This window comes from Rhipicephalus sanguineus, chromosome 8 (assembly GCF_013339695.2).
Source record: "Rhipicephalus sanguineus isolate Rsan-2018 chromosome 8, BIME_Rsan_1.4, whole genome shotgun sequence".
NCBI lineage: Eukaryota > Metazoa > Arthropoda > Arachnida > Ixodida > Ixodidae > Rhipicephalus > Rhipicephalus sanguineus.
The window spans coordinates 116,445,560-116,459,311 of NC_051183.1; the positions used below are offsets into that span (position 1 = coordinate 116,445,560).

At 46.3% G+C, this 13,752-nt stretch overlaps 1 protein-coding gene across 3 annotated transcripts in view; it reads left to right on the forward strand.

Annotated features, from left to right (window-relative positions):
* Positions 1-13,752, forward strand: part of LOC119402328 (dual specificity protein phosphatase 8) — a 91,884-nt gene that overhangs the window by 66,439 nt on the left and 11,693 nt on the right. For all 3 annotated transcript variants that reach the window (XM_037669469.2, XM_037669471.2, XM_037669470.2), the window contains exons 2-5: positions 845-989; positions 5,541-5,651; positions 10,605-10,773; positions 11,913-12,233. In XM_037669469.2, coding sequence (XP_037525397.1) covers positions 918-989; positions 5,541-5,651; positions 10,605-10,773; positions 11,913-12,233 — 673 coding nt within the window. In that variant the 5' untranslated portion in view covers positions 845-917. The remainder of the gene's footprint in view (positions 1-844; positions 990-5,540; positions 5,652-10,604; positions 10,774-11,912; positions 12,234-13,752) is intronic.

The following is a 13,752-nucleotide window of genomic DNA, read 5'->3' on the forward strand; positions in this document are numbered from 1 at the left end:
CATGATCGTGTTGTAATTTTGGCGCCTGAAACCTCACATTATAACTTCAGGCGAAGCTTTCACGACTCACAAATTGGCGTTATAAGGGTGACCGCAAGCAAAAAAATAAACAAAAGCCAACGCCCGCGAGTGCTCAGGAGTACGGGTGCATGCAATGAGTCCGTCCAAGGTGCTCCGGTCGCGCGCATATTCGTATGCGCCGTTCTTCAGTAATTGATGCCCTCTACATCGTTGGCTTGTCAGCGGTAAGCCGTGTCTGATGTGGCAAACAGATCTTTTACCGAGGTGACCTGTCAGTTCACGTTGCCACATTTCATTGTTGCCTGGATATGAACGCATTACCGTCTTTGTTGCCTGTAGCAACTGAAGTGTCGCGCTGCTAAGCACGTGGATGAATGCCCAATTCCCAGCATGAAGGAAGGAAACGGTTAAGAGGGAGCATTGCGCAACGCGATAGAAAGGGAGGGAAGGAGGAATGAATGAATGAATGAAGGAAGGAAGGAAGGAAGGAAGAAAGAGAAATAGGTCAGCTACGCACACGCGAAGCTTTACGTGCCCCCATTTTCCCGATAGGGCAAGGGCTCCTAAATTTTTTCACAAAGGACTTCTTTTTGGGGACTTGGTGCTTATATTGCTTAGGTATGCTTGACTGTGTTGTAAAGTACATTTCGTGAAAAGGGGGATAATAAAGAGAAAAAGACACTTTCTTCTTTTTTCTATCCCCCTTCTCACGAAATCTATTTTGTGCTACAGTCGAGCATGCCTAACCAATCCTGAAATTTTTTCACTGTATTACGAATAAGGTGTTTGACGTGCCCTCTGTTCTCTTTCCTCGTATGTGCAGTCTTGGTACGCGATGGTGTGGCGGCAGGCGGCGGCACCTGGCGGTGGCTGCCTGAGCAGCGGGAGGCGACGTCATGGCCGACCAGCGTATTTCCCTGGTCGGGGCTGCCCAGCTGGCCGGCCGGCTGCGCACGGACCCTGCACAGGTGAGGCTTCCAATCATTTCTCACGTGCTCTTTCGTGTAAGAGTATTCCAGCTGTTTGCGTTCTGTCCGCATGTTGGTTTGCAACACCAGGTTCCTAAAGGAACACTAAAATAAAACACTAATTCACAGTAGACAAATAAATTATCTTAGAACACTATTGTGATTAATTTCGGCATCATAGAACAGTTATTAGAAGAGGAAATGAAAGTAAGCTTCATTTTCGAATTTTGCGCCTAACTTCAGCACGTGAACGTCAGTACGGCGTCAAGAATTTCAAAGCCTTCTAGCGTATTTTAGCCACATTCGTTCAACAAAGTTTTCTGAAACTCGCTATGCTAGGAGTTTGGGTCCCTCGGAACACAATGTAAACAACCTTTGCCGATCTACGATTACCAAGGGCCTAGCAGACGCCATCAGAGTCTATAACGTCACGTCGAGCTGGTGTGGGAACATCAAGGTGGCGTCGCCCCCCGTATTTTGTTTTAGCGCGTTTTCTAGCTTTCCAAGCGCCCCGCCGCGGTGGTCTAGTGGTTATGGCGCTCGACTGCTGACCCAAAGGTCGCGGGATCGAATCCCCGCCGCGGCGGCTGCATTTTCGATGGAGGCGAAAATGTTTGAGGCCCGTGTACTTAGATTTAGCTGCACGTTAAAGAACCCCAGGTGGTCGAAATTTACGGAGCCCTCCACTACGGCGTCTCTTATAATCATATCGTGGTTTTGGGACGTTAAACCCCAGATATTATTATTATCTAGCTTTCCAAGCGTTTTCTCGCGGTAAGAGTGGCGTTTTTAGTATTGTGAAATTGTAATTTAGTAATACGAGAAAATTAGATTTTCTCTTTCGTGCCCCTTTAATACTGAAGGTCTACAAGCCCTCAAGAGCATATAAAATGTGCTGGTACGCGTGAATGCACCCTGAAAAAGTAATTGCAGCGTGTTTTAATAGCTAGTTTCGGTTTCTACTGTACCCTTACGGCATCACTCGCTATGAGCTTCTCGTCACGTGATCGCGCAACATAACGTGACGTTTCCACGGCCGCCCCGTTCCGTGGTTCCGTTGGGGACGCACAAGGAGCCATCTTGAACGTTTTGGTACCTGACGTCATTGCAACAAGCCATACTGGTGCGTGAAGTCACCAGACTGGACACTGAATGAATGAATGAATGAATGAATGAATGAATGAATGAATGAATGAATGTGTATTCCAGCAAAATACAGGAAATGGGCCTCGAGGGAAAAGCTATAATGGTAGCTTAAGTGCGCGAGGCTTAATACAGCAAAAAAGACAAAAAGACAGAGCAGCAGAAACATGTGCACATTCACAGACAACACATACGTGTACTGCAAAGTGGCGAAATCGAAAACATCGAAAATTTGTGCTGGTGAAAACAATGAAAACCACAAAACAGTGAACGGCCGTGAACGGCGAGAAAATGAAAACAGAAAACAGTGAACGGCCGTGTAACGTCATGCAAGGATTGCTAGCCGAAAACTAATGTGAAGCTTCAGCTGGACAAAAAGAACAAAAAAAAAAAAACGAAGACTGAGGTGCGTTAATAAGATATGACTTAAAGTTCTTCGAAGAGGCTGTAAAAATATTTGGATTGTTTATACCGTGACGATTTAGTGTGTTCGGCAAAGTGAAACAAAGGCGTCGATTACCGTATGGCGACCTTGTTCGGGGAACATATTTGTTTGCTTCGGGTGTAGAAGCATTTTTCATGACGTTCAAGTTCAAGTCTCCAGGAAATCTGATGAGCACTGTGGTCGGACTTCACGATAATGTCGACGCCAGTATGTGCGCCGTGCGAAAGTATAAGTCGACTTCAGTGTCAAAATAAAATATCCTATTAGTATTTACTGAGCTTCACACTTGCTCTGAGCCGTCTCTGTATGAGATTTGTATGGAGTGTGAAGTCAGCTTCCAAAATGGTTGTCAGTACTCCTTTAACGCCCCAACCAGCATTCCTGTTCTTTATTAACCCAATGTATCACATGCGCTGGCCTGTGTGTGATGTATATTGTCGTTGAAGTCGACGAGGTTGGTGATGTTTGCTAGCTGTTTCACTCGTACTGAATTGCATTGAAGGTAACCACAGCACCAGGAATCCTTGTCATTCGTAAGATACTAATTCGTATCGAATGCCAGGTACTATCGTATTTGCCAATGTGAGACATCATTTCTTATTCACGCAACTTATCATTTCCGTTTCTTCAAATATGTTATAGCAAGAAAAAGAAAAACGAAGAACCGCTCACTATTCATGTTCCTCCTAGAGACAGCATAAGTACTCCAATTAGTAGTTCATTAAGAGTGGTAATTACTAGAGAGCGGATTTTGAGAAAATGCCTATTTTGTTCCTCACGCTCCTATCGCGTCACTTTGATATACGAGCATGAATTACAGGCTAAGGAGGGCTTTAGTATTTTTATAGCGCCAATAAATGCCTATTTTTTGGTATCCGTGCCTATATGCCTATAAGTGCCTATTTTCAAAGCCAGCGCCTATATGACCACTATTTAACCTAAAGTTTCGCTTCCTGGTGCAGAGTGAGCCTGTTATACATGTTACCGCGCAAATTTGACTGTTTGGAACTCTATGGGGTTCAACCTAGTCTTCTAGTTCAGCCAAATTCCGGAAACAAATGCTAGCAGCAGTGAAATGGGACGCGCCGGCGATCATACGCCATCGCGATCACATGACGCGAGCAGTTGGCGAATGCGAAATTCCGGAGAGCCTTCAGGCAAGAGTGAAGAGCCAATGAAGAAAGAAAGATTTGATGTGCGCGCGGGTGTTGTTTAGTTTGCAATTAAATTTTTAATGCTGTTCACCGGCAGGGGAGGAATTGGTTCTACGCGATTCGACCCGGCCAATATGAAGGATACCCTCCTTCTGGTATTTCAGCGATCTGGATGTCTGCTCCTACTCTACCCTTCTCAGTCATGCTGAAAAGAAATGCACAGAGCTGTGTTGATTCGACAGTGCACACTTTACTCGCGATGCACAGAATAAGCGGAGAGAACGTATTCTGCAAAGCGTGCGTGACAAAGGACAACTGCACGGCTACGTTCAACCGTTGGTGTCAGTGTACCACCTCAAACAATAACATTTTTTTTTGTTTCCCTGTCGTAAATAGAAGTAGCGCATGTGTTGCTTTGAAGTTATTTGATTTATGTAAAAACTTATTTTGCCTATACTTACGATATTGGAGGCCTAAAACGATGTTTTGCCTGCCTATTTTTGGCGCCTAAAACGCGCTTTTTAAATGCCTGAAAATCCAGCCTCCGGTAATTACTTTTGATGAGGCTACAACGCACACTAAAAACATTTTTCACCCCCTTTGGGGCTTATCTTGGCCCAAAACGATAACCTTTATCTTTCTTATGTTCGTTTCCTTTCTCTAATGCTGGACGCCCGCTGCTATCAGGTCGCAAACGGCACGCGCGTTATCGGTGTGCCCCATTATTCTTAAAGAGGGTAATTCTTTGGGCAAGTTAGTGGTTCATGATAAAGGCTTACGGCGCAGAAAAAACATGATCAAAGGAAGAATGCAGACAACAGACAAAGCGATGACTTTCAATTGAAATTTATTGAAGATGTGCAACGGAATATAAGAGACGTGACATCATAAAAAAAGGAAGAAAAAGTGTGAAAAAAATTGACAAAAATATCTACTAATTAGCCTACATCATGTGAGACAGAAAGATTGTTTCTTCTGTAACACTGCACAAACGGTTATGAGTGTTGGTTGTGCCCAAGATACCAAAAAGTCAAGTTCTTTTTCAGTAAGTACAACAGCTGGCACGCTTGCACACATGTAAGTGTGCCAATCAACTGTGTACCCAGTCTGGCAATTTCATTGGCCTCAATTGTTTCGCGCGCTATCTGAGAACGGCTCCGTCCCTGTCTTTTTGCTTCATTCTTCCTTTGTCCGTGCTTTTTCTGCGCCGTAAGCCTTTATCGTTAGTTAGGCGAAAGTCTTAGATGCCTCATCAGAGGCGAAAAGTGACCACCGGTGGCGCCAGCGTCAACACGAGTGATGCAAAAAAAAAAATCATCAGCATGTAGTGACGCCACCATATTAAACAGTAATGACGTCACAGGTCGCCGAAATGTGTGAAACCATGTGACGTCACGTAACGTGAAGTCACATGATGGCGTCATCACATGACATCGTCGGCTGGTCGAAGGTAGGCCGATCCCTTACGCAATGCGAAACCAAGTGAAGTGGGGAAAGCTTCCAGTGCCTCCGATCCTGGAGGCAGGCAAAAACATTTTGGGTGCGCAAATGAAACCAATTTGTCTATTTTTGCATGAAAATTCGCGAAACTTACCAAACGTATTTAATTCTTTGTGCTGATTTCAATACTTTTGGTTGTCATGTTTTGTGGCGTCCGAATATTTCGTATTGTTAATATGCCTTGCGAATCGAATCGTATAGCGAACAATTCGAATCGAATGTTAGGTGGTTTGAAATGTTCACACACATACCCCTAATATACATATTAGGCGTTTATTTCGGTCTAACAGGGAGCCTTATTTCCTGCAGGTGTTGGTGATTGACAGCCGGCCCTTTCTGGAGTTCAACACGTGCCACATCCGGGATGCCGTCAACGTCTGCTGTTCCAAGATCATCAAGCGTCGTCTTCAGCATGACAAGGCAAGTGGACGTCGTGCGGTTGCATGCGCTGGCTCTTGCTGATTGCGACATTATTGATTGCACGTGCTTCGAACTATCTGATTTCATATACGCCGCGGCGGTCTTCTGTTGACTGCTTCATTTGCAATTGTTTATATAGCTGGCTGTTATGGACGTGTGCTTAATTTTTGAATATTGACGCTGATGTTGCTCATAGTATGCACACTTAGAAATACGTATTCCAGGTGAACATATTTTCGCGTCGGTGTTCATGAGCGTCATTGGCGTAGTCCGGGGGGAGGGCGAGTGGGACCGTGGTGTTAACCCCCCTGCCCCCATAAAAATGTAATAAGTTCGAATGTACGTATTTGTATTTTCTTTTCACATTTTCATTGAAACCTTCGTTGAAAAAAAGATTGATTTATGACTATTTTCGCCTTATGCTGTTTTGAATGTGTGTGTGTATAACATGCGTTATCCATGCATGTAACCACTATGCAGTATGTAATATGCATATGTATGTAATTGAAATTTGAGCCTCTTATTGTAATCAGTTATTGTGTAATGTCTTTTGTTGTCACCGCCCACTTCTGCCTGATATGCATACTATATGGGGTGAGAATCTTGTCAAGCGCATAGTTGCTTTCATTGGCTTGCACTCCATCAACTTAAATTATTATTAATAATAATAATAATAATAATAATAATAATAATAATAATAATAATAATTATTATTATTATTATTATTATTATTATATACACACGAACATACATATAGCTCGGACACCGCCACCTTCCCCTCCCGCTGCATGGGCAGGAAGCCTTCGACTTCGATTTCCCGGCCGGTTCTAAAACTGCTTAGCAACGTGTACTGTGCCGTTCTGTCGAATACAGTAGCAAATTGCTGGGAAATTGCAAGTATTTTCAGACCTAGTGGTCTTTCGACGCCGACTATATAATCCCTGGTACCGCGCTGCTGAGCATGAAACTTGTAATCAGAGGGAAATACACTGATGCTGGTTAGTCTAGTGGATACACAAAACTAAAGGTTCTGGCACATGTATGTACAGTCGCATCCAATAAGATACAACATGCTGCCAGTGGTCTTTTTTTTTTCTTTTCATGGCGACATAGGCTTGCCGTGAAGGCATACTATTTTGTGTGTATATGTGTATTAGATGTGCGTCGTTAGGCCGGTGTTGTGTATAAAGTGAAGCAGTGTCTTGTGCTATCTGCTGTCATGTATCCAGCGGTCATAACTGGTCGTCACTGCAGCGAAGGCCGGCTTGCAGGAGGTGACGGGAGCGTTCCGACTGCAACCCTCGACATGTCCATATAAAGCGGCGCCAACGCTGCGCGGTAGCGCCGACGCAGAAAACAGTCAGTGACGTAAACACTGTTTCGAGTACTGATATTTGCAAAGACAGTTTCACGTTTGCCGGTCTTACAGCATAGGGTTGGGGCCCCTTCAACAGTGTTCACCCTGTTGCAACTGAAATTGAGGGCCACTGTACATCGCTAAGCTTTCTTTCGATTACTGTTGTTGACTAGTTTGACTACCGCCACGAAGTCACCGCTTGACGCGAGGCGCGCCTGTGCGTATCCGTAATGCCCTTAATTGTATAGTCGCCTATTGTATCGCGAGCGCATTGTCTGACCAGACTGCGCGCCTGACGCCAATAGTTACCTGCTCGAACGTACGTCAGCACCGGCTATGACGCCCGGCCTGTGCGATGAGTCATGTATCAATCAGTGGCTGACACGTTTCACCAATAGGTCGGATTTTGACGCCCGACGACTACGCTCTCCGCCGCTATTGTGTTTTGAGTGACATATCTACCGTTCTTTTCTTGTTCTTTTTCTGAACACGAGTTTGCTGAATGAAGAGTTTGTGACTCAGTTTTGGCCCTCTCTTCCTGCACCGTCACTGCAACGTGACATTGAGCGTGTCCTCTTATCCGTTCCTCTGACAGGACAATCCTAGGACAGTCCAGGAACAAGACGGTCTAGGAAAGTCCAGTACCCTCAGGGACGGTTAATCGAACAGGCCCACAACGAAAATGTGACGCGTAGTGCGTAGGAAAGAAACGAACCTTGTGAAAAGACCAAAAACATGGCGTTAAATGTAGTTCATGGCTGGATACTGAAAGACTGACGAAAGTAAACGTGTACCAGAGGCGTAACAAGAAATTTATTTCAGGGGTGGGGGCGGTGCTGGAGGCTGACTCCCCTTTATGTATGTCCCCGTGTGTTCTTGTACGCTAGTTTGTATGCGTGCGTTTATATGCGTTCACCTGCGTGCGTTTATGTAAACACATACAAGACGTAAAATTTCGGAGGGCTCCGAGTTTCTCAAAAAAAGTGACTCTGACTTCACCAAGGGCTACGGCAACATTAGCAATGTTAGGGAACTTCGGTTTGACAAAGGAGTCTTTATCATGAGTGCGCACATTATTATTGAAAATGATCAATGCCCTCAGTTTCTTATCGCTTGTAATATGTTACGATGGTCGAAGTAGCGTATGCTGTCGTCGCCACGTGTTTGGATGGAAGCAGTTGTTCCCCCGTATTCTCTTGCAAGGTTCGTGTCGACTTTCGTGCTTCAGTCGATGATGATAGTGGTGATGATGGTTGGTGTGGCGACGTTATGATTATCTAATGCCAATCATTCGTTAGTCTCGCCAGTTTTATGGCTCGCTTAAAGAAAACAACTAATTTTTGCCGACAAATTCGGAAAACTAATGCTAGGAAATGGTACATATATTTTAGGTCAGGAATTAAGATATATGCCGTAGTTAAAACAAAATCTATACAAGAATGAATAATGTATATAGGGTCACGTGCTTTTCTATATCGGACGCCTCGTTTTTCAAGGCCAGCGTTTCATGAGGCATTTGCGGTTCTCGCCTTAATGATTCCGTGCGCTTTACATCCCGGAGCCTCGGTGTGGTTCATGACTCTGCCGGGCGAGTGTCTTTTTACATGGTTACTCGCTACAACTCGAAAAACGCCGCAAAATTTTTGCACACTGTTCTTCACTAAATGATCCTCTACCGGAAAATCTCGAAAAACAAATTGGTTACAAACAGGCAGGACTCACGCGCTGAACTGGCAACACGCAAAACATCTTGCACAGCATTTTTTTTCTTCAATCCGCGCCCCTGGCTTCCTAGCAGAAATAGACAGCTGGGGTTGAGCCAGCTCAAGAATAGACTGAAAAACCTTGCCGCTGCACCTTGGATTCGGAAACGAGAGGTGGCCGCGGCCGTGTCTCTAAATCTTTACTCGCGTGCGAAATGTTTCTCGAAAATAGATGTTTTACGTACTTCGTGGTCCTTGATAGAACACGGACGTCAGCGGAAAAACAAACGCTCGTAATGTTCTTCGTTTTGGTGCTAGCTTGGTTACTGCAATAGCCTTCTCATAAGACGAGTAAAAACCTTTCAAGTTTGTGCTTTAAAAGATGTTGAGCGGAACTCTTGCTATGAAAAAGCTAATCAAACAAAGCCGAACAATTCAGCAGTTCATAATAACAGCGCAGAAAACGACGAGTGCTGCAAGCTTCTGTTCCTTTGTCCCGTCATTTTTTGCGCTGTTATTATTGGTGTATACCAACTAGGTCCGTGTCTCGACACTTCTACAGTTCAGTTCAGCAGACCAGTAAAAGAGACTGTCAGCCATTCCACTTTGTGAAGGTTGGTGACCAGCTAAGCTCTTTAGCCCACGGCACAGAGATGACACGGAACTTCGAACAATAGCCGATTACCCACCCTGCAATTAAATGAGAAATGTGTCCAGAAAGTCCCTTTGAGCGGAGTGGTACTTGCGTCTTCTTGCCGCATTCTCCACTTCGCGACATGCGTCGTCTTGTCTGGCTTGCCGCATGCGCTTGGCGTTTCGTGTACGATCTTGCTGTTCTTGAAGCCCAGGAAAACTGGCTCGTACTGCACGATCATAATTGTCGTTCGCCGCCCGTGTGTTGTCTTCTTCAGTTTTCGTGGACCGGTGGTGAGTGGTGTGGTGTTTGCGAAAGTTGTGTGGCACTTATGTTTTTTTGTTGACGCACAGGAAAAATACACGGAACCCTCACCGTATGCAGGTTCACTGTAAGAGGTTTGATGAGCTCATCAGCACTAATCAGATTGGTGTAAACAGTATCGAAACGGGAACCGTATGCATGATGAAGAAAAAACATAGAAACCTCGTGAAATGGCTTAAACCTTCAAGACTCTACGGCCTATACGCTAATAAAATAAGTAAATTTACGGCCTATGCTTTACTGGTAAAAGCGAATGAAAATGTGCTGTAAGGGGGGCACACATTTAACATGGCAAGCTTCTTGAAATTTCGTTGAGCCAATGAGGCCGAAGTATTAAACATAAAGAAAAAAAAAACCTCGAAATCCCTGACCTCGTACCGGCATTCAGACTCTAAGCTTTAGGCGCGAATCTGAAAAGTAGTGTCTGATCATTTTCTCTTCCCGTGACGAACCTATGGTCGCGTAATAAACGGCCAAAGAGTTCTGAAAAAAGTTTCGCATTCCAAAGGAATTTAATCCTACGCTTTATTGTTTATCTAATATCCTTATTTTACTTATTTTACGCCAAAGTGAAGACTGGAAAACCGTGAACCATGGAGCAAAGGAAAACGCTTAGACCTGGGCAGGCGGATACTGGAAAGTGCGATACTGGAAGAGACTGATACTGGAATGCGTTAAGTATTCTAGAAATGTTAATCATGTTGAGTCATCTCAGCATTCCCCTAGAAAAATATAGCTGTATAAATTCGAGGAAATACGGTAGGTGTTTAAAATCGCGTTGAAACAAGACAAAGCTGTCGACGCGTTTTGCTCTCTTGAACAGCAGTGTTGTACACCAACTCGACCGCCGTCTTGCGCGGGCCTTCCTTGCTCCCTGTTGTGCCTGTTATAAGTAATTCGTTTTGACCTATATGATTTTTGTTGTAATCGCGCAGGTGAGCGTGTGTGAGCTGCTGCCTTCGGACGGTCGCCAGCAGCGGATCGAGCAAGTTGTGGTGTACGACCAAGGGTCGTGGTCCGTTCCTAGCGGCGATGACTCTTTCATCGCCGTACTCCTGGCAAAACTGGCCAGGGCTTTCCCAGGACGTGTGGCTCTACTTGCTGGTGAGCATATCTGTGACTCGGATCCGAGCCCCTAACATTGCTGCGCGCCGCCACCGAAGTGGCGACTTTATAAACCTTCCAGCTACAGTGTGGTTACCAGTGTTGGAATTTCGGAGCTGCCGGACGTGGTAGCTCATTGGCTAACTTTTCGCGCTGCTGGACCCGAGGGCTCAGTTTCTTGCCACGGCGGCCACATTTACATAAGGTCGAAATTCAATGATGGCCGTGTACTTAATTTACATTTAGGTGCGCGTTAAATAACTCCGTGTACTCAAGATTGATCTGGAGTCCCCCAAAGCACCTTGCCCTTATCATATTTTTGTTTTGGCGCGTTCACAAATTTAGCTACTGAGAAAAAAAGGAGTCCTATGACTTTCTGATTTTTAACTCTCTTTAAGGGGCCCCTAAACCACCCAGAGGTCGAAATTTAGTTTTGGTGTTGCAGTTGTGCACGGCGAGTCTACAACGAGCAATGTAGCCGTGAAAATTTTTCGAAACGGTGCCATAATAGCGGAGTTACAGGCTTGACGATCCAAAAGAGGCCCTCACCCGCTTCACTCTTTCCTTTGCTGTGCTCCGTTCGTCGGCTCGTCTCTCCTCCTGGCCGAGTGTTCCTTCTCACCACGCGAGGAGGAAGAGCGGCGAGCGCGTGTATCTGCGAGAAAACGAACAGGTTCTTTCTGATGATGACATGAGCAGACGCCAATGTTTACGTCACAGCGAACGCTGAGGGTTGCCGAAAGGTCCGGAGAGGAGAATCGATTGTTTCTTCGAATTCGTGGGACGCCCGCGGCTTATAGCGCTGCCGCGTTTGGCATTTTTCATCGTGGCGACATTCTGAACTCGATGCGCGTTTACTTGGAATGTTAAAAAAATTATTGCAGATGGCTTAGGGGCCCTTTAAAAAGACACGTGAAGACTATTGGGTAGTTTCGTCCCTCGGCTCTCCGAAAGAAGTTTAATAATCTCCAAAGAGAGTTCGTGTGTGTCTTTAGGGAGGCATATATGGCCCTCACCAAAACTATATACGTGGCAAGTCATGACTCACAAAAAAGTCAAAGGACTCCTTTATTTCTTAATGTATAGCATTTGTTTAATGTCCATTTCGGAGTTTTAAGCACGGCGTTGACGTGACGCAGGTGGACTGCTGGAGTTCTCGAGCCGTCACCGGACACTGTGCGAGGAAGGCGGCTCGCGGGGTCCTCTGACGTCCCTGTCGCAGCCGTGCCTGAGTGCTGCGGGGCCGACGAGGATCCTGCCCTTCCTGTTCCTGGGCTCTCAGCGGGATGCGCAGGACCCCGACCTGCTGGCGTCGCACAACATCTGCTATGAGCTGAACGTCAGCACGTCGTGTCCCAAGCCGGACTTCATACCCGATGCGCACTTTTTGCGCATTCCCGTCAACGACAGCCACGCGGACAAGCTGCGGCCACACTTCGCTCGGGCCTGCCGCTTTCTGGGTGAGTGTGCAGGCGTGAATATATAATGGCGAAAATTTTTTAGGGTGCTCTGAATGCGGGCTGTAATAGTAGCTAAGGTTGGTATTTCAAGTATTGCTGACCAAAAAGTCTCTGATGCCCTGTGTTAATATTATTGGTACCCACAGCGCCAAAGGCATTACCAGGTGGAGGGGTTTACAATCAGTTTGAACAGTTCGCTCCCTTTACACAAAGCGTGAGAAAAAAAAAGAAAAACCCGGTAAGAACAACGATAGCTACAGCAGATTCACAACAAGATAAGTTATACTGGGAATCATATAAATAAATATGCCGAAGAACACTAGAAAGTTGAGTCACCTCAACATGACTTAGAATACGTGATCTGATACGGGAAGAGCCATCTTTGCATTACATTTTACATTGCATCTGCCTGTGGAACGTCGCTTTTGGAAATTTCAAATGAAGCTTCAGCGTACTAGAAGTTACAGCTTCAGTGATTGTGTGAACCAACATTGAGAAGAGCTCGGAAGCAATATTTTCTGTAATTTGTTCGTGGATGAGGTGTGCGTGTGGGAGGGGGGGGGGGGGTAGTGGGAGACAGGAAACGCGGCCTTTGCAGGGAGCGAAGCAGCCTTCGTGTAGTCTATCGCTTCTAAAAAGTGTCAGCAATCTCCTGTGTCCTGTCAAGATAGTGCGCGAGCAACCGCGCCCGACTGGTCAGAGTACGCAGTTCCTGCCGGAGCCACGCCGCTCCCCACCACTCGGCTCCCCTCCACTCGCCGGCGCCCGGCGCGTTTCCTCTCCGCTTGAGCCGCGATCGTCGCTGCCCTCGCACGCTTTCACTCGCACATACACCATATCACGCGCGAGGCAGTGTTGCCGCAATTTGCACTTTATACGGAACGCCACGGTGACACCGATTGCAAAAATGCGCCTGGACTGTCCATATAATTGCTATCGCAAAAGAAAACCAGTGGGTGGCCAGCGGCACTGGGAATTGAACCTAGCGTCTCCCGCACCAGAGCCGCCCCCCCCTTCCCTTCCCTTTGCGCTACGGCGCCCTCACCTCCCTACTTCCTCCCCCCCCCCTTCCACTGCCGACACCCGTGCGCTTGCATACTTCAATCTCATCAAATCTAGCTTATCTCCCTATCGCATGATTTTTCTTGCATCTCTGCTTACCGGACGCAGGAAGTGCCGGCGAGCCCGCTGTAGGAGGGGAGATAACGCGGGTGCGCACTATCTCTCAGGAAATCTGCAGTGGGCGCAAAGCCGTGACGAGCCAAGATAGCTACAGATTCCAGCTTTTGAAAACACCGTCGCCGCTTGCTAAAAGCGATAGGAGCGCGGGGGTTGGCCGCTACAGCCAGTGAAATGTAGTAACTAAAGTTGCGCTTCACATGTTACTCATGAATTAAGCGAGATTCACTTCTCGAGTTCAACAAGCAAACACGTTTCGCAGTCAGAAAAGGATGAGGGGAGAGGCTCCGGCTGCATTGTTATCATGGTGACGGCAGCTCTGCCAGCCTTACCCCTTCCC